This window comes from Coregonus lavaretus (assembly GCF_964263955.1).
Source record: "Coregonus lavaretus genome assembly, chromosome: 4".
NCBI classification, from domain to species: domain Eukaryota; kingdom Metazoa; phylum Chordata; class Actinopteri; order Salmoniformes; family Salmonidae; genus Coregonus; species Coregonus lavaretus.
Genome location: NC_139991.1, coordinates 25,737,088 through 25,759,216, shown reverse-complemented (window position 1 = coordinate 25,759,216; position 22,129 = coordinate 25,737,088). Strand labels below are relative to the sequence as shown.

Below are 22,129 nucleotides of genomic sequence, written 5' to 3'. Positions count from 1 at the left end.
CACATACAGTGTATCTACACATTATATTTTTCTGATGATCTGGGAATAAAGAAACAAAATAATACTTAGTCATGGACGCTAGAAGAAGGGAAATGTCTAGTCAGCTGCACGCATTCAACCGAAATGTGTCTTCCACATTTAACCCAACTCCTCTAAATCAGAGAGGTGCGGGGGGCTGCCTTAACCGACATCATCGGTGCCCGGGAGCAGTGTTTTGGGTGTTAATTGCCTTGCTCAAGGGCAGAACGGACGATTTTTCCAGCTTGGGGATTCAAACCATTGACCTTTCGGTTACTGGCCCAACGCTCTTAACCGCTAGGCTACCTGCCACCCAGGCTAAGTGATTTCATGCCTCACACACTTATGTCTCTGTGCTTATGTTTGGCAGACAGCTTATATGGTGAGTAATGGTGTTGGTCTTTGTGTACTGAGGAAACGGCTGTTCCAGTGGAGCAGCGTAACACAGCAGTGTGTCTTCATGTTAATGTCCGTGACTAAGACTGTTAGAGAAGCGTGAAGAAGAGACGACTTTTATCTGTTTACTGTGTGTCTAAATCTCTCTCTTTTTTCTGTCTCCTTCCCTCCTTTCATCCTTCTTTTCCATCCGTGTATCATCTTCCAGCAGGTGGCGCTGAAACAGCAGAATTCCAAATTCCAGGAGGAACTTAGTCTCTCGCAGGAGCAGAGCAGCTTGGAAAACCAGCGCATCGGAAATCTGTGCAAGGAAATGTGAGTACGACCGAAGGTTATCCTGCTCTTTGGGTGATCTAATTCGTGTATGAATGGCTGAAACCAGCATATTGGAATGTTCAAGGAAATGTTAATGGGATAAATTAGTAGAACTAGAACTAGGAATTCTATGCATGGACTGGTTCTTCAGCTGACACGGTGGCATTCAGCGTTCAAATGATGCATTGACTACAACAGACAACCAACCAACATGTTAGCTTCTTTGGACCCAAAAGACACAGGAGGATTTTATGCTCTGTGGATTTTGAGGTGTTTCAGCGTGTGGTTAAGACCAGCACATCAGAAGTCCGTGAGAGAGAAACGTGAGAGAGGCCCATATCAAAGTCTTACTCAAATAAGACATAGACTCATATAGTTATCTTACTCATGCTGCTTAGTCATACTGATGATGATGAGAGAGAGAGAGAGAGAGAGAGAGAGAGAGAGAGAGAGAGAGAGAGAGAGAGAGAGAGAGAGAGAGAGAGAGAGAGAGAGAGAGAGAGAGAGAGAGAGAGAGAGAGAGAGAGAGAGAGAGAGAGAGAGAGAGAGAGAGAGAGAGAGAGAGAGAGAGAGAGAGAGAGAGAGAGAGAGAGAGAGAGAGAGAGAGAGAGAGAGAGAGAGAGAGAGAATGTAAATGAATCTGATCTCATGTCTTTGTTATAATGAGCGTCATGCATCACGTAGGGTTCTATTTATAGGTCTGTGTGTGTACATGTTCGTGTGCATGCCTTCATGTTTAACGTGTGTGTGTGTGTAATCACTTTGTCCCGATGTCTCTCCTCTCCTTCACTCATCCCTCTCCTCCTCCATCCTTTTAGAAACAAACATTCCTCTTTCCTTCCGTCCATAAGAGACAGACTAGGGAGTGTTACATAATCACAGCCTCTTCTTCTGTGTGTGTGTGTGTGTGTGTGTGTGTGTGTGTGAGCAAGAGCAGCTTTGTGCTGCCAGAGACATCTCGTCTGGGAGAACAGCTGCATCCGACCCAGTCAGTTCTCTGATCTCTTTGTGTGTGTGTGTGTGTTTTGGCTAGATTGGTCTGTATTGTAGAGTCTATATGTAGCTGGCAGTGGATTAGAGGTGAAATTGGGGTTTTCCACTTGTTATTTTATTCTACAGTATGCTCTCTAAGGAGTAGAGTGCCTTTTCATTCCTGCCGGGTTACAACCTTTGGGAGGGTGTGTGTGTGTGTGTGTGTGTGTGTGTGTGTGTGTGCGCATGTTTGTGCGTGTGTGTGTGTGTTAAATATCAGCCCGTCATATCACGCTTGGACAGCCTCGGATACAAATGCAAGTTGGTGATATTGATATTTGGCAGTCTGGGCCACGTAAATAGACTTACTGTACGTAGCCTTCAGATTGCAGGCCTGCGAAAGAGTAGAGCAAAACAACTGTCTAGGTACTGCTCTGTTTCAGCCGTTATGGGCAGCCTAGCTGTGTGGAGGAGAAGATACTGCTCTGTTTCAGCTGTTATGGGCAGCCTAGCTGTGTGGAGGAGAAGGTACTGCTCTGTTTCAGCCGTTATGGGCAGCCTAACTGTGTGGAGGAGAAGATACTGCTCTGTTTCAGCTGTTATGGGCAGCCTAGCTGTGTGGAGGAGAAGGTACTGTGTCAGGGCGTGCTGTAGGTGCAATGGTGGAATCAAACGCAGGACTCAGAACGATATTCCAAACTCTTGTATTACTGCCCATACATAGGCAAAAAGGACAACTTGGCCCGAAGGCGAAAATTACGCACAACGGCGAAAAGAAACAGCGCACAAACAGGTGCGACAAAATGTAACCGCGCACAAACAGGTGCGACAATGGTAACTGCGCACAAACAGGTGCGATAATACTCCAGCGTAGTGGAGAGAAGCTCAACCGAGCAATACACACAACTGACGGAAAATAATTACACACAACACTAGACAAACACAACGAGAAACTTATAGGACACTAATTACGCCAAAACAGAAACAGGTGTGGAAACAAACAGACAAAAGCAAACGAACATGAAACATACAGCGGTGGCAGCTAGAATTCCGGAGACGACGAACGCCGAAACCTGCCCGAACAAGGGAGAGAGGCAGCCTCGGCCGAAACCGTGACAGTACCCCCCCCTTGACGCGCGGCTCCAGACGGCCTCGGGGACGACCAGGAGGACGCGGAGCAGGGCGCGTCGGATGCCCCCGATGGAATTCCGTCAGGAGCGACGGGTCCAAAACGTCTCTCCTCGGCACCCAGCACCGCTCCTCCGGACCGTACCCCTCCCACTCCACTAGATACTGGAGACCCCCCATCCGACGTCTCGAATCCAAGATGGATCTCACGGAGTACGCCGGTGCCCCCTCGATGTCCAACGGGGGCGGAGGAGTCTCCAAGATCTCATTTTCTTGGAGTGGGCCCGCTACCACCGGCCTGAGAAGGGACACATGGAACGAGGGGTTAATACACTTATACTCCACAGGTAGCTGTAATCTATAACATACCTCGTTCAACCTTCTCAGGACTTTAAATGGCCCTACAAACCGCCGACCCAGTTTCCGACAGGGCAGGCGGAGGGGCAGGTTTCTGGTAGAGAGCCAGACTCGATCACCAGGTGCGTACACCGGTGCCTCACTGCGGTGGAGATCAGCGCTCGCCTTCTGACGTCGGAGGGCCCGCTGCAGGTGGACGTGTGCAGCGTTCCAAGTCTCCTCCGAGCGCCGCGCCCACTCATCCACCGCAGGAGCCTCGATCTGGCTCTGCTGCCAGGGTGCCAGAACCGGCTGGTAACCTAACACACATTGAAATGGAGTTAGGTTAGTGGAGGAATGGCGTAGGGAATTCTGGGCCATCTCGGCCCAGGGAACGTACCTTGACCACTCCTCCGGCCGGTCCTGGCAGTATGTTCTGAGAAACCTACCCACATCCTGGTTTACGCGTTCCACCTGCCCATTACTCTCCGGGTGGTAACCCGAGGTGAGGCTCACCGAGACCCCCAACCGCTCCATAAACGCTCTCCAGACTCTGGAGGTGAATTGGGGACCCCGATCAGCCACAATGTCCTCGGGTACCCCGTAGTGCCGGAACACATGGGTAAACAGTGCCTCGGCAGTTTGTAGGGCAGTAGGAAGACCCGGCATGGGGAGCAAACGACAGGCCTTAGAGAACCGGTCCACAACGACCAGGATGGTAGTATTCCCTTGGGAGAGGGGAAGGTCTGTTATAAAGTCCACTGAGAGGTGGGACCATGGTCGTTGTGGAACGGGCAGGGGTAGCAACTTACCCCTAGGTAGATGTCTAGGCGCCTTACACTGGGCGCACACCGAGCAGGAGGAAACATAAACCCTCACATCCCTTGCCAACGTGGGCCACCAGTACTTGGCACTAAGACAGTGCACTGTCCGGCCGATACCCGGATGTCCAGAGGAGGGTGACGTGTGAGCCCAATAGATCAATCGATCCCGAACCTCGAGCGGAACGTACTTCCGACCCTCCGGGCACTGTGGTGGACTAGGGTCGGTGCGTAACGCCCGCTCGAGTTCAGCATCGACCTCCCACACTACCGGTGCCACCAGACACGACTCAGGCAGTATGGGAGTGGGCTCCACGGACCTCTCCTCCGTGTCATACCGCCGAGACAGCGCATCTGCCTTGCCATTCTGTGACCCAGGGATGTACGTGATCTTAAAAGTAAACCTGGTCAAGAACATACTCCATCTTGCCTGGCGAGGGTTCAGCCTCCTCGCCGCCCGGATGTACTCCAGGTTACGGTGGTCCGTCAAAATGAGGAAAGGGTGTTGAGCCCCCTCAAGCCAGTGCCTCCACACCTTTAGAGCCTGTACCACGGCTAACAGCTCCCTGTCCCCTACGTCATAGTTCCGCTCCGCCGGACTGAGCTTCTTAGAATAAAAAGCACAGGGGCGGAGTTTAGGTGGCGCGCCAGACCGTTGTGAAAGCACGGCTCCTAAACCGGCCTCCGATGCGTCCACCTCTACCTGGAACGGCAAAGAGGGATCCGGATGCGCCAGCACCGGGGCCGAGGTAAACAGGTCCTTCAGCCTCCCAAACGCCCTGTCCGCCCCGGCCGACCACTGCAGACGCACCGGACCCCCCTTCAACAGAGACGTGATGGGAGCTGCCACCTGTCCAAAACCCCGGATAAACCTCCTGTAGTAATTTGCAAACCCCAAAAACTGCTGCACCTCCTTCACAGTGGTTGGTGTTTGCCAATTACGCACGGCCGACACCCGGTCTACCTCCATCTTCACCCCTGACGCAGACAACTGATAACCCAAAAAGGAGACCGACTCCTGGAAAAACAGACACTTCTCTGCCTTCACATACAGGTCGTGCTCCACCAGCCTCCGCAACACTCTACGCACCAGGGCCACATGCTCGACACGGGTAGGTGAGTACACGAGAATGTCATCAATGTACACCACCACCCCCTGTCCCTGCATGTCCCTGAAGATCTCATCCACAAATGATTGGAAAACTGACGGAGCGTTCATCAACCCGTATGGCATGACCAGATACTCGTAATGGCCCGAGGTGGTACTAAAGGCTGTTTTCCATTCATCACCCTCCCTGATGCGCACCAAGTTGTACGCGCTCCTGAGATCTAATTTCGTGAAGAAACGCGCCCCATGCAACGACTCAGTCATGGTCGCAATCAGCGGGAGTGGATAACTATACTTCACCGTAATCTGATTGAGACCACGGTAATCGATGCACGGGCGCAAACCACCATCCTTTTTCTTCACGAAAAAGAAACTCGAGGACGCAGGGGAAGTGGAAGGCCGTATGTATCCTTGTCTCAGCGATTCGTCTATGTAAATCTCCATAGCTTTCTTCTCCTCCTGAGACAGAGGATACACATGGCTCCGTGGGAGCGCAGCTCCTGCCTGGAGGTCTATCGCACAATCTCCCTGCCTATGGGGTGGCAACCGCGTCGCCCTCGCCTTACTAAACGCAATAGCCAAATCCCCATACTCAGGTGGAACGTGCAATGCGGGCACCTGGTTTGGACTCTCCACCGAGGTAGCCCCTACGGAAACGCCCAAACATCTACCCACACACTGAGCAGACCACTCCATCAGAGCCCTCTCCTGCCACGAAATAGCTGGGTTATGGGTACTCAACCAGGGCATGCCCAGCACCACCGGATACGCAGGAGAGTCAATCAGGAACAGCTGAATCATCTCCTGATGATCCCCCTGCGCACACATCCTAAGTGGCGCCGTGACCTCCCTGATTAAGCCCGTACCCAACGGACGACTATCTAGGGCGTGAACGGGGAAAGGAACATCCACAGGAATGAGGGGAATCCCTAACGCTAAACAAAACTTTTTATCAATAAAATTCCCAGCCGCGCCTGAATCTACCAGCGCCTTATGCTGGGAATGAGGTGCTACCTGTGGAAAACGTACAGGCATACAAAAATGGGCAACAGTGAGCTCTGGGTGAGTGGGGCGCCTACTCACCTGGAGGGAATCCCCAGTGCGGAACCTGTCGTCATCTCCCCTAGGAGGCCATCCCCAGCACCTAGCCGCGGTGTGTCCTCCCCGACCACAGTTGGTGCAGTGGATGGACCCCCTAGCCTGCCGACTCCTCCTCTCTCTAGCGCCAGCGCCCCCGAGCTCCATAGGACACGGCTCGGAGGCGCTGGAGGGTGAAATGGACGGACCCTCCGCAGGACGTCCGCGGGTAGCCAGTAGGTTATCCAGCCTGATGGACATGTCAACCAGCTGGTCGAAAGAGAGGCTGGTGTCCCTACAAGCCAGCTCCCGACGGACGTCCTCTCGTAGGCTACATCTGTATAGATCGATGAGGGCCCGATCATTCCACCCTGCATCTGCCGCTAGAGTACGGAATTCGAGCGCGAATTCCTGGGCACTTCTCCTCCCCTGCCGGAGGAAGACCAGACGCTCCCCCGCCGCTTTCCCCTCCGGGGGATGGTCAAACACCGCCCTGAAGCGGCGGGAGAACTCGTTGTAAGTAATCGTCGTGGCGTCGATCTTCCTCCACTCCGCGTTGGCCCACTCCAACGCTTTTCCGGCCAGGCAGGAGATCAGGGCGGACACGCTCTCATGCCCTGAAGGTGCCGGGTGCACTGTGGCCAGGTATAGCTCCACCTGGAGTAGGAATCCCTGACACCCAGCCGCGGTTCCGTCGTAGGCCCTCGGGAGAGATAGTCGGACTCCTCGAGGTTCCGGCGCTGGAATGGGCGGGCTGGCCGATGGTGCTGGCAGGGCGGGAGGCGGTGGAGGCGTCCCCCAGCCTCGGAGGGTGGAAATCACCTCCTGCAGGGCAGTCCCCATCTGCAGGAGCTGATCTTGTTGGTCCCGAACCTGGGCCTCCAGTCTCGTCTGGGCTGCTTCGGCTCCTGCTGATTCCATAGATGGTGTGTAATTCTGTCAGGGCGTGCTGTAGGTGCAATGGTGGAATCAAACGCAGGACTCAGAACGATATTCCAAACTCTTGTATTACTGCCCATACATAGGCAAAAAGGACAACTTGGCCCGAAGGCGAAAATTACGCACAACGGCGAAAAGAAACAGCGCACAAACAGGTGCGACAAAATGTAACCGCGCACAAACAGGTGCGACAATGGTAACTGCGCACAAACAGGTGCGATAATACTCCAGCGTAGTGGAGAGAAGCTCAACCGAGCAATACACACAACTGACGGAAAATAATTACACACAACACTAGACAAACACAACGAGAAACTTATAGGACACTAATTACGCCAAAACAGAAACAGGTGTGGAAACAAACAGACAAAAGCAAACGAACATGAAACATACAGCGGTGGCAGCTAGAATTCCGGAGACGACGAACGCCGAAACCTGCCCGAACAAGGGAGAGAGGCAGCCTCGGCCGAAACCGTGACATACTGCTCTGTTTCAGCTGTTATGGGCAGCCTAGCTGTGTGGAGGAGAAGGTACTGCTCTGTTTCAGCTGTTATGGGCAGCCTAGCTGTGTGGAGGAGAAGGTTCTGCTCTGTTTCAGTCGTTATGGGCTGCCTAGCTGTGTGGAGGAGAAGGTACTGCTCTGTTTCAGCCGTTATGGGCTGCCTAGCTGTGTGGAGGAGAAGGTTCTGCTCTGTTTCAGTCGTTATGGGCTGCCTAGCTGTGTGGGGGAGAAGGTACTGCTCTGTTTCAGCCGTTATGGGCTGCCTAGCTGTGTGGAGGAGAAGGTTCTGCTCTGTTTCAGTCGTTATGGGCTGCCTAGCTGTGTGGAGGAGAAGGTACTGCTCTGTTTCAGCTGTTATGGGCTGCCTAGCTGTGTGGAGGAGAAGGTACTGCTCTGTTTCAGCCGTTAGCTGTGTGGAGGAGAAGGTACTGCTCTGTTTCAGCCGTTATGGGCAGCCTAGCTGTGTGGAGGAGAAGGTACTGCTCTGTTTCAGCCGTTAGCTGTGTGGAGGAGAAGGTACTGCTCTGTTTCAGCCGTTATGGGCAGCCTAGCTGTGTGGAGGAGAAGGTACTGCTCTGTTTCAGCCGATATGGGCAGCCTAGCTGTGTGGAGGAGAAGGTACTGCTCTGTTTCAGCCGATATAGGCAGCCTAGCTGTGTGGAGGAGAAGGTACTGCTCTGTTTCAGCCGATATGGGCAGCCTAGCTGTGTGGAGGAGAAGGTACTGCTCTGTTTCAGCTGTTATGGGCAGCTTAGCTGTGTGGAGGAGAAGGCACTGCTCTGTTTCAGATGTTATGGGCAGCCTAGCTGTGTGGAGGAGAAGGTACTGCTCTGTTTCAGCTGTTATGGGCAGCCTAGCTGTGTGGAGGAGAAGGTACTGCTCTGTTTCAGCCATTATGGGCAGCTTAGCTGTGTGGAGGAGAAGGCACTGCTCTGTTTCAGCTGTTATGGGCAGCCTAGCTGTGTGGAGGAGAAGGTACTGCTCTATTTCAGCTGTTATGGGCAGCCTAGCTGTGTGGAGGAGAAGGTACTGCTCTGTTTCAGCCGTTATGGGCAGCCTAGCTGTGTGGAATTTCCTTAAGTATCCTTGCACCAACAATCTTTGAAATGTTTGAATCCTTTATAATGTAATGTGATTTATGGATTCAAATAACGTATTTAAAATGTGTGTGTGTGCTTGCCTGTGACTGATGCTTTAGCGTGTGGTCAATGTGATTAGGCCTCAGTTGAACACACAGATGGTGATTTAGACTGGGCCATTTGTCACACTTACTGAGAGTTAGACATGACCTTTACACTCATCACTACTTAGCCATGACAACCTTTACTGTACACCTGTACCAGCATCACAGCCAAGCAGAGCTACTGTGTGTTGTAAATGGATTGTTATTTATGTATAAATGTGTTATTATTGATGTTGAACACACAATCTGATTGTCCTTTATTAGAAAGTGCCTCTAGATATGAATCATGTTTATTGTTATTGAGTGTCACAAATGTTGACTGACACTGAAAAGCAACTCACCCTCTCTCTCCCTTCTCTCTCCCCCTCGCTCCCTTCTCTCTCTCTCTCTCTCTCCCTCCATCTCTCTTAGTGAGGAACTGAAGCTGGTCAGTCAGAAGTCTCAGTACCAGCCAGACATGAAAGACAGGTAAAACAGTTATTACACATGTATTATATTATTTATAACACAATTTATTATCTGCTGCCTTGGGGAGATGGTTGAGTGTAAACATATTGCGCCATGCATCTACTGCCATGGTACAGTTTTATTTTCTATATCCATTAATGATCGGCTTCAGTGTTTCTGATAGTGGAAGAAGCTGGACATGGATAGTGTATAACTACACGTAGTTCAGTCAACTCTCTCTTTGCAATATTGAGGCTGCTGTCCTTTGTTTCGTGAAACCCAATTTATTATAATACAACAGATGGGAGTAGTTCATCATAATCGTCATCAGTGTCCTAGTATAAATCCAGATTCATAAAAACCACAGTTGATTTAGTTAATGTGGTCAGATCCCTTAAAAATGATTATATGGAGTAAATGAGACAGTGAGAGCAGCGGACAGAGACTGATGGGGTTTTAGTGTGATGACAATCAGTCAGTCAGTCTGTACATTTCATCTGTGGGCTCAGAATGGACTCAGGAGACCAAAAAGCTTGTACACTGTCATGCTTCTAATATCACCTTTTAATATTCACAATAGAATAGTTCCTTCAAAAAATGATTTCCTTTCCTTGCCCTGGAATTTGATTGAATGTGTGTTTGTCTGTAGATATACTGGCTATACTGAAATAAGTGCCTTGAGTGTAGATTTATCTCTCTGTCTGCAGGATCAGAGGATTAAGAGATGTCTTTATACAGTGCCGTGAAAAAGTGTTTGCCCCCTTTTTAATTTTCCCTACCTTTGCATATTTTTGATACTGAATGTTATCAGATCTTCAACCAAAACCTAATATTAGATCAAGGGAACCTTAGTGAACAAATAACACAACAATTACATACTTATTTAATTTAGTTCATAAACAAAGTTATGCAACACCCAATGCCCCCTGTGTGAACAAGTAATTGCCCCCTTACACTCAATAACTGGTTGTGCCACTTTTAGCTGCAATCACTCCAACCAAATGCTTCCTGTAGTTGTTGATCTGTCTCTCACGTCGCTGTGGAGGAATTTTGGCCCACTCTTCCATGCGGAACTGCTGTAACTCAGCGACATTTGTGGGTTTTCAAGCATGAACTGCTTGTTTAAAGTCCTGCCACAACATCTCAATTGGGATTAGGTTTGGACTTTGAGGCCATACCAAAACTTCAACTTTGTTGCATTTTAGCCATTTTCATGTAGACTTGTTTGTGTGTTTTGGATCATTGTCTTGTTGCATGACCCAACTGCGCTTCAGCTTCAGGAATTATCCTGTAGAATTCTCTGATACAGAGCAGAACTCATGGTTCCTTCTATTATTGTAAGTCGTCCAGGCCCTGAGGCAGCAAAGCATCCCATGTCATCCAAAAAGTTGACTCATGTTTTGCCAAAAAGCACCTGGATGATCATCAAGACTCTTGGAAGAATGTTCTATGGACAGCTTATTAAAAAGTATATGTTTTTGGACAACATGGCGAAAACCAAACACTGCATTCCAAAGTAAGAACCTCATACCAATGGTCAAGCATGGTGGTGGTAGTGTGATGGTTAGGGGTTGCTTTGCTGCCTCAGGACCTGGACAACTTGCCTTAATAGAGTGAACCATGAATTCTGCTCTGTATCAGAGAATTCTACAGGAGAATGTCAGGCCATCCGTCTGTGAGATGAAGCTGAAGCGCAGCTGGGTCATGCAGCAAGACAATGATCCAAAACACACAATCAAGTGTACATGAAAATGTCTAAAAAGCAACAAATAAGAAGTTTTGGAATGTCAAAGTCCAGACCTAATCTCAATTGAGATGTTGTGGCAGGACTTGAAACGAGCAGTTCATGCTTGAAAACCCACAAATGTTATTTGTAAACTCAGGTTCCCTTTATCTAATATTAGGTTTTGGTTGAAGATCTGATAACATTCAGTATAAAAGAATATGCAAAAATATAGAAAATCAGAAAGGGGGAAATACTTTTTCACAGCACTGTATATCCCTTCACTAACACTAGTAATGAGAGGAGATGGAGGGAAGGAATGAAAGGAGAGGAATGGTGGAGGGGAAGGGAGGAGGGCAGAGGAGATAGAGAAGAATATGGGGTGGAGAAGAGAAGAGAGGAGAGGAAATGGGAGGAGACAAGAGGGGCAGAATAGGAGAAAGGTTACTTAAGCCAGAGGGAGATGATGAGAGCCTGAGGAAGGTTATGTAGAGCAGAACTAATCAGTCAGGAGAGATCAGTGGATAACTACCTGTTCAGGTGAATGTTTCACAGATAGTAGCCGTTAATTCAGCAGCACTAATCCCTAGAAAAGTAGGCTATATATCTAGACTAGCATCTGTAGTACAGACTTTGTTTAGGGGAAGACATCCAAGCTACATCTGTTGTGATTAAGGTTGTTGTTGTTCCATGTGGTTGTATTGGATCATGGGACCCAGACAGGGTAATGCCATCAACCTTAGGGGTCCACAGACAGGTTATCCACTGTAATCTGACTCATGCTGCTGCTGTGGCCTTTGTTGTCAAGTTGTATGTCAACATCTGGATTTGTGGTGTTCTTTCAAACTTTGTCCCTAAACGTCCTAATGTTGTGAGTGAGAATGAGCTAGCTTCACTAGTCTTTAGTGAAGCTTATTCCACCGCCTTGAGTATCACTACTATTGTGTGAAGTACTATATTATTTATTGTAAATCAAAAGTTAAACACATTGTGTGACATTCTCAGTCAGAGATCTTCATCAGACAGAAGTTTCTCACTGTACCCATAGAGACATGTATGGGTGCACACACAGTATTGCACTGCTCCTGCCAGTCCCAGTGTGGGTGTGTGTGTTCTGTATTTAGCAGTTCTCTGCCTCTGTTCCTCCCCAGGGAAACTCTGTCCAACCAGGTGACAGGGGAGGAGAGAAACTTCCAGAAGACAGATAAGGACAAGGAGCTGGAGACTCTGAGGAATGAGGTAAACAGTCACACACAACTCTAGCAGACTCTGGGCCTTTTGATGAAGAAATGAAGAAAACTTGCATTGGGTCCTATGCTTTTTTCTGGACTGGCATACAATGGCTGTAACTCTATATTGGCTGAAACCTGTCTCTCTCTCCCTGTAGATTGCGGTGCTGCGAGGTGAGAACGCCATGGCCAAGATGCTGCAGTCTGCCGTGGAGGCGCTGGAGAGAGACAAGTCCCAACTACAGGGATGTGTCACCAGCCTTGAGCAGAGGCTCATGGGACAGCAGGCCTCCGAGGGAGGGGACAGTGGAGTGCCTTCCTCAGGTGACGCAGCTCTGGACCAGCTGAGAGAAGAGAAGGAGTTTGCAGAGGGACAGGTATGATTAGCAATTAGTATTAAAATTGCATCATCTGCTTGTCATTTATACAGTATATAATTTGCATAGATAGATATTCGCACTTCCACCATTGTCTCACAGTCCACCTCACTCTTTCTTATATAAACTTGACTGTAGTCTCTCTTTCGTCTCTCCCTCCATCTATTTGCCTCCTTCAGATTAACTTCCTGAACAGTGTGATCGTGGACCTGCAGAGGAAGAACGAGGAGTTGAAGGTGAAGCTGAAGAAGATGGTTCTTGCTGAGTTCAACGGCAACGACGGCACTGACGGGTCAGTCTTATAACCTATAACCTCTGAACCCTAACCCCAAACTTAGCCCTTTTAGTTACAGTTGTTGACAGACCCGTCAAAATGCACTATTGCAAAATCCCTAATCTCTCTCTCTGTCTCTAGTTTTGAAGAGGGTGGATCTAAGAAGGACAAGAAGGCTCCTCCTCGTCTGTTCTGTGATATCTGTGACTGTTTCGACCTCCATGACACCGAGGACTGTCCCACCCAGGCCCAGAGCCCTGACTCAGTGCCCCACTCTTCCTTCAAGGGCAAGCCCGCCGACCAACGGCCATACTGCGACATCTGTGAGGCCTTTGGTCACTCCACAGAGTCCTGCCAGGACGACCAGACCTTCTAGACACACTCCCACCAACAGTATCCCTCCCCTGCAAGGCCCTAGCTTAGGTCCAGGCCCTGCACAGACAGCCAAACACCGACCAGACTCTCTCTGGGTTTTTGTATCGTATTTATGTACGTCACTCACTGTCATAGTCCACTTAGATAACTCTAAATCCCCCACTACGTAAGACTATCCTACTACTTCTACTACTTCTTCTTTCTAACTCTTCTCCTCCCTCTCCTCTCCTCCCATTTTACATTACATTTTAGTCATTTAGCAGACGCTCTTATCCAGAGCGACTTACAGGAGCAATTAGGGTTAAGTGCCTTGCTCAAGGTCACATCGATAGACTTTTCACCTAGTCGCTCGGGGATTCAAACCAGCAACCTTTCGGTTACTGGCCCAACGCTCTTAACTGCTAGGCTACCTGCCGCCTCTCCTCTCTCTCTAACTCGTCTCTCTCTAACTCTTCTCTCTCCTCTCTCTAACTCTCCTTTCCTATCTCTCTCTCTCCTTTCCTTTCCTCTCCTCTCTCTCACTAACTCTCCTCCCTCTCCTCTCTCTCTCACTAACTCTCCTCCCTCCCTCTCTCTAACTCTCCTCTCTCTCCCTAACTCTCCTCCCTCTCCCTAACTCTCCTCCCTCTCTCTCTCTCTCTCTCTCTCTCTCTAATTCCCTCTCCTACATCTAGAGATATGCTTATGTGGTGTAATATCCATGTTAGGAACTAAAGGAATCCGTCTTCTGTTATTAATTCATAAAGGAAACATTATGTTATTAGTTCATTCTTTTATGTTTTTAATTCTGTTTTTATATACAGCAAGGGTTGAGTTTTGACTTCAGTTCTTACGGGAACTAAACTTCCTATATGTAACCGGGCAAGAGGGAAGGCATTTGATGACGCAGACGTACGTGTGGTGAAGGGCCTGGATGCACCAGACTGGTTCACTGCTAATAGCACTATTCATGATTAATGTTTCTCTTAACACATTCCTGTCTTTCTCATGTCACATTCCAAGTCAGTGTGCTGTCTCCAGGCCCTGACATGGACCCTTTTATTTATTTATTTTACCCTTATTTTACCAGGTGAGTTGACTGAGAACACATTCTCATTTACAGCAACGACCTGGGGAATAGTTACAGGGGAGAGGAGGGGGTGATGAATGAGCCAATTGGAAGCTGGGGATGTCCACTCCACAAAGGGAACAAGGAAATACCACAGGACACACAGTCTACCTGTACTACCAGGTTGTGTTCAGTAGGCACAAAATGGTAAAGAACATTTTGGAACTGAGGAGGTATTTTGGGAAATTCTCCACAAACGCACATTGTTTTCATGCCTACTGAACATCAACCTGGTGCTAGTTGCAGGCGCTCATCCAAACTAAAGCAACCAAACGCCAGCCACTTAACTTATTGTTGCACTACTCACTTTAAAACTCCCTCTTAGAATACAGGACACACTTATAAACTGCCATGCTAAATCAAAAAACGAAGTTATTGATTTTATAAGAAATGTCGAGACAGAATAGTACCTAGTTACTGTCACCTTTTATGTGCTGCCTATGTATTTTATGTATTGTCTTTTAAAAACTGTACCTGTCCTGTATAGATATGCGTGTACTAGAGCTATGTACTGAAGCACACAGTTTGGATCATATTGAATCTCCCAGTGTAACAAAGATATGTATGATATATCTATGTGACTAACCAATGACACCGGTCTTTGTAAATACCCATCAGAAGTTTTCTGAAAAACTAAATGTGCACAAGGTGCCATGGAAACAAAAAGGATATTTACGTGTATTTTATTTTTCTGTTCAGTTCAGTTGATTGACTGACCTGTACGTTGTATGATAACGATGTACCGACTCCAGGGAACAAACTTAACGCACTTGTAATGATGTTATTAACTCCATAAGCATATTGTGGACTCTTTACTAGGTCACGTGACTGTTTAGTGCACTGTTTTCGATGTTTCAAATAACGTTAAGGCATCGTCTATAAAGGCTTTATAAAGGGTTTGTTAATTGGTCAACTGTTATAAACCCTTTACAGATGAGGACCCTAATGTAAAGCGGTACTGGTTTTCTATGTTCTGTACAACAAATACAATAAAAACAAATACTCTAGCTGTAGAATGTTGATTTCCTCTTATCATCATCTGATGATGTAAGCTATAGTCCAACAATCTATCAGTAGAGTTCTGGGGTTTTCACATAGCCTATCAGAGGGCAAGGTGGAACAAACAACCATATTGCTTATACCTATCCAACCCATCCTTTCAGATCTACATGGAGTGTCCAGTGGGTAGTAGGGATTGTTTCTGGACAAGACTCCTCTCTGCTCAGCCCCCCAAACCAAAGCCACCAGCCCCCCCACCCCAGGCTGTTTCCATCTCACAGACCAATAAGTACAAGAGCTGCTCATAATTAATTCATCCCCAGATACATTACCTCTGACAGGACTAGGGGAACTGAAATAACCCTCTACATTTTTCATGAGTTCCCCTCAAACACAACAGAAGGAAAATAGTTTCACGAAAAAACAGGCCCCTAAAAGAGAAGGGATGTGTTTGAATGCAAACTGAAAGCCAGCTGCTACCTCAGATTGCCTTCCCTTTAAGTCTTATGTGTTTTTCATTGGAGTACAACAAAGCATATGCATTAGGAGGAGAAATCTGCAGGCCTCAATCCAAAATGAGTGAGAAGAATTGGTTCTTCTCACTTGTTACGTGGTCCTCTGTAGCTCAGCTGGTAGAGCACGGCGCTTGTAACGCCAAGGTAGTGGGTTCGATCCCCGGGACCACCCATACACAAAAAAAAATGTATGCACGCATGACTGTAAGTCGCTTTGGATAAAAGCGTCTGCTAAATGGCATATTATTATTATTATTATTATTCTTTAGACATATACACTACCGGTCAAAAGTTTTAGGGCACCTACTCATTAAAGGGTTTTTCTATATTGTAGAATAATAGTGAAGACATCAAAACTATGAAATAACACATATGGAATCATGTAGTAACCAAAAAATTGTTAAACAAATCAAAATATATTTTATATTTGAGATTCTTCAAATAGCCACCCTTTGCCTTGATGACAGCTTTGCACACTTGGCATTCTCTCAACCAGCTTCATGATGTAGTCACCTGGAATGCATTTCAATTAACAGGTGTGCCATCTTAAAAGTTAATTAATGCGTTTGAGCCAATCAGTTGTGTTGTGACAAGGTAGGGGGGTATACAGAAGATAGTGGGGAAAAAATGTATTTAGTCAGCCACCAATTGTGCAAGTTCTCCCACTTAAAAAGATGAGAGAGGCCTGTAATTTTCATCATAGGTACACGTCAACTATGACAGACAAAATGAGAAAAATAAATCCAGAAAATCACATTGTAGGATTTTTAATGAATTTATTTGCAATTTATGGTGGAAAATAAGTATTTGGTCAATAACAAAAGTTTCTCAATACTTTGTTATATACTCTTTGTTGGCAATGACACAGGTCAAACGTTTTCTGTAAGTCTTCACAAGGTTTTCACACACTGTTGCTGGTATTTTGTGTTTGGGATCATTGTCATGCTGAAAGACCCAGCCACGTTTCATCTTCAATGCCCTTGCTGATGGAAGGAGGTTTTCACTCAAAATCTCACGATACATGGCCCCATTCATTCTTTCCTTTACACGGATCAGTCGTCCTGGTCCCTTTGCAGAAAAATAGCCCCAAAGCATGATGTTTCCACCCCCATGCTTCACAGTAGGTATGGTGTTCTTTGGATGCAACTCAGCATTCTTTGTCCTCCAAACACGACGAGTTGAGTTTTTACCAAAAAGTTCTATTTTGGTTTCATCTGACCATATGACATTCTCCCAATCCTCTTCTGGATCATCCAAATGCACTCTAGCAAACTTCAGACGGGCCTGGACACGTCTGGCACTGTAGAATTTGAGTCCCTGGCGGCGTAGTGTGTTACTGATGGTAGGCTTTGTTACTTTGGTCCCAGCTCTCTGCAGGTCATTCACTAGGTCCCCCTGTGTGGTTCTGGGATTTTTGCTCACTGTTCTTGTGATCATTTTGACCCCACGGGGTGAGATCTTGCGTGGAGCCCCAGATCGAGGGAGATTATCAGTGGTCTTGTATGTCTTCCATTTCCTAATAATTGCTCCCACAGTTGATTTATTCAAACCAAGCTGCTTACCTATTGCAGATTCAGTCTTCCCAGCCTGGTGCAGGTCTACAATTTAGTTTCTGGTGTCCTTTGACAGCTCTTTGGTCTTGGCCATAGTGGAGTTTGGAGTGTGACTGTTTGAGGTTGTGGACAGGTGTCTTTTATACTGATAACAAGTTCAAACAGGTGCCATTAATATAGGTAACGAGTGGAGGACAGAGGAGCCTCTTAAAGAAGAAGTTACAGGTCTGTGAGAGCCAGAAATCTTGCTTGTTTGTAGGTGACCAAATACTTATTTTCCACCATAATTTGCTAATAAATTCATTAAATATCCTACAATGTGATTTTCTGGATTTTCTTTTCTCAATTTTGTCTGTCATAGTTGACGTGTACCTATGATGAAAATTACAGGCCTCTCTCATCTTTTTAAGTGGGAGAACTTGCACAATTGGTGGCTGACTAAATACTTTTTTTCCCCACTGTAGCCCTGTTTGGTAAAATACCAAGTCCATATTATGGCAAGAACAGCTCAAACAAGCAAAGAGAAATGACAGTCCATCATTACTTTAAGACATGAAGGTCAGTCAATACGGAACATTTCAAGAACTTTGAAAGTTTCTTCAAGTGCAGTTGCAAAAACCAAGAGCTATCATGAAACTGAATCTCATGAGGACTGCCACCTCTGCTGCAGAGGATAAGTTCATTAGAGTTAACAGCCTCAGAAATTGCAGCCCAAATAAATGCTTCACAGAGTTCAAGTAATAGACACATCTCAACAGCAACTGCTCAGAGGAGACTGTGTGAATCAGGCCTTCATGGTCGAATTGCTGCAAAGAAACCACTACTAAAGGACACCAATAATATGAAGAGACTTGCTTGGGCAAAGAAACACAAGCAATGGACATTAGACCAGTGGAAATGTGTCCTTTGGTCTGGAGTCCAAATTGAAGATTTTTGGTTCCAACCACCGTGTCTTTGTGAGCCGTGGTGTGGGTGAACGGATGATCTCTGCATGTTTATTTCCCACCGTAAAGCATGGAGGAGGAGCTGTTATGGTGTGCGGGTGCTTCGCTGGTGACGCCGTCTGTGATTTATTTAGAATTCACACTTAACCAGCATGGCTACCACAGCATTCTGCAGCGATACGCCATCCCATCTGGTTTGGGCTTAGTGGGACTATCGTTTGTTTTTCAACAGGACAATGACCCAACACACCTCCAGGCTGTGTATTTTACCAAGAAGGAGAGTGATGGAGTGCTGCATTAGATGACCTGGCCTCCACAATCCCCTGACCTCAACCAAATTGAGATGGTTTGGGATGAGTCGGACCGCAGCGTGAAGGAAATGCAGCCAACAAGTGCTCAGCATAAGTGGGAACTCCTTCAAGACTGATGGAAAAGCATTCCAGGTGAAGCTGGTTGAGAGAATGCCAAGGGTGTGCAAAGGGTGGCTATTTGAAGAATCACTTTTTTTGGTTACTACATGATTCCATGTGTTATTTCATAGTTTATGTCTTCACTATTATTTTACAATGTAGAAAATTGTAAAAATAAAAACCCTTGTATGAGTAGCTGTTCTACAACTTTTGACCGGTAGTGTAATTCAAACAGAAAGAAAAATACAGAAACTTACCTGACTATGTTGAAGAGTTGTTTAGTCTAGTACTTGAGGTAATACGTCTGAAATCAATGGGCAACAGAAAACACACTGGGTAAAACGTTTTTTGGGGGGGTTTTTATTAATAAAACAAAACCATTGGACATGATCAAATCCGAGCACTAGCGATGGAATAAATAAGTCAAACCATCAACCTGTACAAGATCATTATAAACTCAAACAATATGGTCCCAAGAAAACAAACATCTGACATGTTTTCACAGCTCTTTATACACAGTTTATGCGTTAAACTAGAAGCATTAACCGGCTCAATCATAATCAGGTGAAAGCTAAAACATAATAAAGATATATCTAAAACTGAGTGTTGCACATACTGCTCTTCTAACTGTTCATGTCAATTACATAGCATCACTAGTACCAGCTCTGCTGGACTGGGAATGAGGTATATGCTAAGCCATCCTCTTTCTCCACTGAAATTTCATTTCATTTCTCTCTATTGAACTGATGTGTGTATCCACTGATAAACAAATGGGTCAGACAGGCTAATGCTCTACATCATCTGCCATCTGAACTCATTGGTTTCCGGGGAAATAATTATTGATTGATCAACTCACCTGAATCAAAACATACATAAACAGGTTTGAGGTTGATTATTTAGAGTTGACAGATTTGTGTGAATATGCGTTCCTTCCTCTATCCTGAAGTTAGGTTGCAACCCACAGAGAGCACCTTGAATGAAGATCTGAGCACCTTGAATGAGAATCTGAGCCAGTTTGATCTACAAGACTGACTGGACACCGCTGGGAGCTGAGGGGAGGTTATAAAGGTGATACACCGTAGTAGTACATTTAAACTACAGAGATGAGAATGAAGACTGTAACTGAAGGACATCATATAAAAACTGTAATTGTTTGGAATTTAGCCTGGATACCAACATGTTTCTGGCTAACTCCTCAACTCTTTTGTAGTTATCATGCCTTTTGACAGGAAAGGAGCTGGGTAAAGAAACAGACTGACACCCAGGCTAGTCGGAAGCTGCTGACTCTCAAAGTCAATTCTGCTTTCAGAGGTTTGCAGAAATATTTCAGTAGTTGCATCTACTGTATGCGGTTTTGTATCTTTGTAACTGTAACCAATATGAAACTGAAACGGTTTATGTAAATGTAAATGTTGAATAAAATCATTAGTGTCAGCTCAATGTTAAAACCATAAGGTAAATAAAAACATGGTACAAAAAAAAAGTATTTAAAAACAGTTTGACCTACCAAGTACGTTATACCATAATAACCAAAGCACACCCTCAGATAAAACCTACCTACGCTACAAGCCAGTCCTCGCAACTACAGGAAAAAATGTACGTGACCAGAACCACTGTTGTTCTTCCTCTAGAAAACAAAACAAGTTAAATAAAAATAAAATAAGAAATCCACACCCAGCACAGCAGCAGTAAAACCATTGTGTGGTGTTTTGTCACATTATACCTTAACAGTGCATTGACCCTCCTGAGCTAAACAACAACCCCAAAACTAAAATAAACAACCGGAAACTGTCCTAAACAAACACCGGAACAACCAACGGTGAGTTAAAGGGAGGTTTCACGTGGCTCCTGTGTTAGAAGATGCAGAGCTACAGTGAGGGAAAAAAGTATTTGATCCCCTGCTGATTTTGTACGTTTGCCCACTGACAAAGAAATGATCAGTCTATAATTTTAATGGTAGGTTTATTTGAACAGTGAGAGACAGAATAACAACAAAGAAATCCAGAAAAACGCATGTAAAAATTTTTATAAATTGATTTGCATTTTAATGAGGGAAATAAGTATTTGATCCCTCTGCAAAACATTACTTAGTACTTGGTGGCAAAACCCTTGTTGGCAATCACAGAGGTCAGACGTTTCTTGTAGTTGGCCACCAGGTTTGCACACATCTCAGGAGGGATTTTGTCCCACTCCTCTTTGCAGATCTTCTCCAAGTCATTAAGGTTTCGAGGCTGACGTTTGGCAACTTGAACCTTCAGCTCCCTCCACAGATTTTCTATGGGATTAAGGTCTGGAGACTGGCTAGGCCACTCCAGGACCTTAATGTGCTTCTTCTTGAGACACTCCTTTGTTGCCTTGGCCGTGTGTTTTGGATCATTGTCATGCTGGAATACACATCCACGACCCATTTTGAATGCCCTGGCTGAGGGAAGGAGGTTCTCACCCAAGATTTGACGGTACATGGCCCCGTCCATCGTCCCTTTGATGCAGTGAAGTTGTCCTGTCCCCTTAGCAGAAAAACACCCCCAAAGCATAATGTTTCCACCTCCATGTTTGACGGTGGGGATGGTGTTCTTGGAGTCATAGGCAGCATTCCTCCTCCTCCAAACATGACGAGTTGAGTTGATGCCAAAGAGCTCCATTTTGGTCTCATCTGACCACAACACTTTCACCCAGTTCTCCTCTGAATCATTCAGATGTTCATTGGCAAACTTCAGACGGGCCTGTATATGTGCTTTCTTGAGCAGGGGGACCTTGCGGGCGCTGCAGGATTTCAGTCCTTCACGGCGTAGTGTGTTACCAATTGTTTTCTTGGTGACTATGGTCCCAGCTGCCTTGAGATCATTGACAAGATCCTCCCGTGTAGTTCTGGGCTGATTCCGGCAGGTAGCTTAGTGGTTAAGAGCGTTGTGCCAGTAACCGAAAGGTCGCTGGTTCTAATCCCCGAGTGAAAAATCTGTCGATGTGCCCTTGAGCAAGGCACTTAACCCTAATTGCTCCTGTAAATCGCTCTGGATAAGAGCGTCTGCTAAAATGAAAAAAAAAAAAAAAAAAAGTCACCTTCTCACCAAGCTGCTTGGCGGTGGTCTTGTAGCCCATTCCAGCCTTGTGTAGGTCTACAATCTTGTCCCTGACATCCTTGGAGAGCTCTTTGGTCTTGGCCATGGTGAAGAGTTTGGAATCTGATTGATTAATTGCTTCTGTGGACAGGTGTCTTTTATACAGGTAACAAGCTGAGATTAGGAGCACTCCCTTTAAGAGTGTGCTCCTAATCTCAGCTCGTTACCTGTATAAAAGACACCTGGGAGCCAGAAATCTTTCTGATTGAGAGGGGGTCAAATACTTATTTCCCTCACTAAAATGCAAATCAATTTATAACA

At 46.3% G+C, this 22,129-nt stretch overlaps 1 protein-coding gene across 1 annotated transcript in view; it reads left to right on the top strand.

Moving 5' to 3' along the window:
* Positions 1-15,335, top strand: part of LOC311128488 (CAP-Gly domain-containing linker protein 1-like) — a 36,515-nt gene extending 21,180 nt beyond the window's left edge. The window contains exons 14-19 of the mRNA XM_084160659.1: positions 623-729; positions 9,207-9,263; positions 12,117-12,204; positions 12,353-12,571; positions 12,751-12,863; positions 12,987-15,335. Of these exons, the coding sequence (XP_084016785.1) occupies positions 623-729; positions 9,207-9,263; positions 12,117-12,204; positions 12,353-12,571; positions 12,751-12,863; positions 12,987-13,221 (819 nt within the window). The 3' untranslated portion in view covers positions 13,222-15,335. The remainder of the gene's footprint in view (positions 1-622; positions 730-9,206; positions 9,264-12,116; positions 12,205-12,352; positions 12,572-12,750; positions 12,864-12,986) is intronic.
* The last annotated feature ends 6,794 nt before the right edge of the window (positions 15,336-22,129 follow it).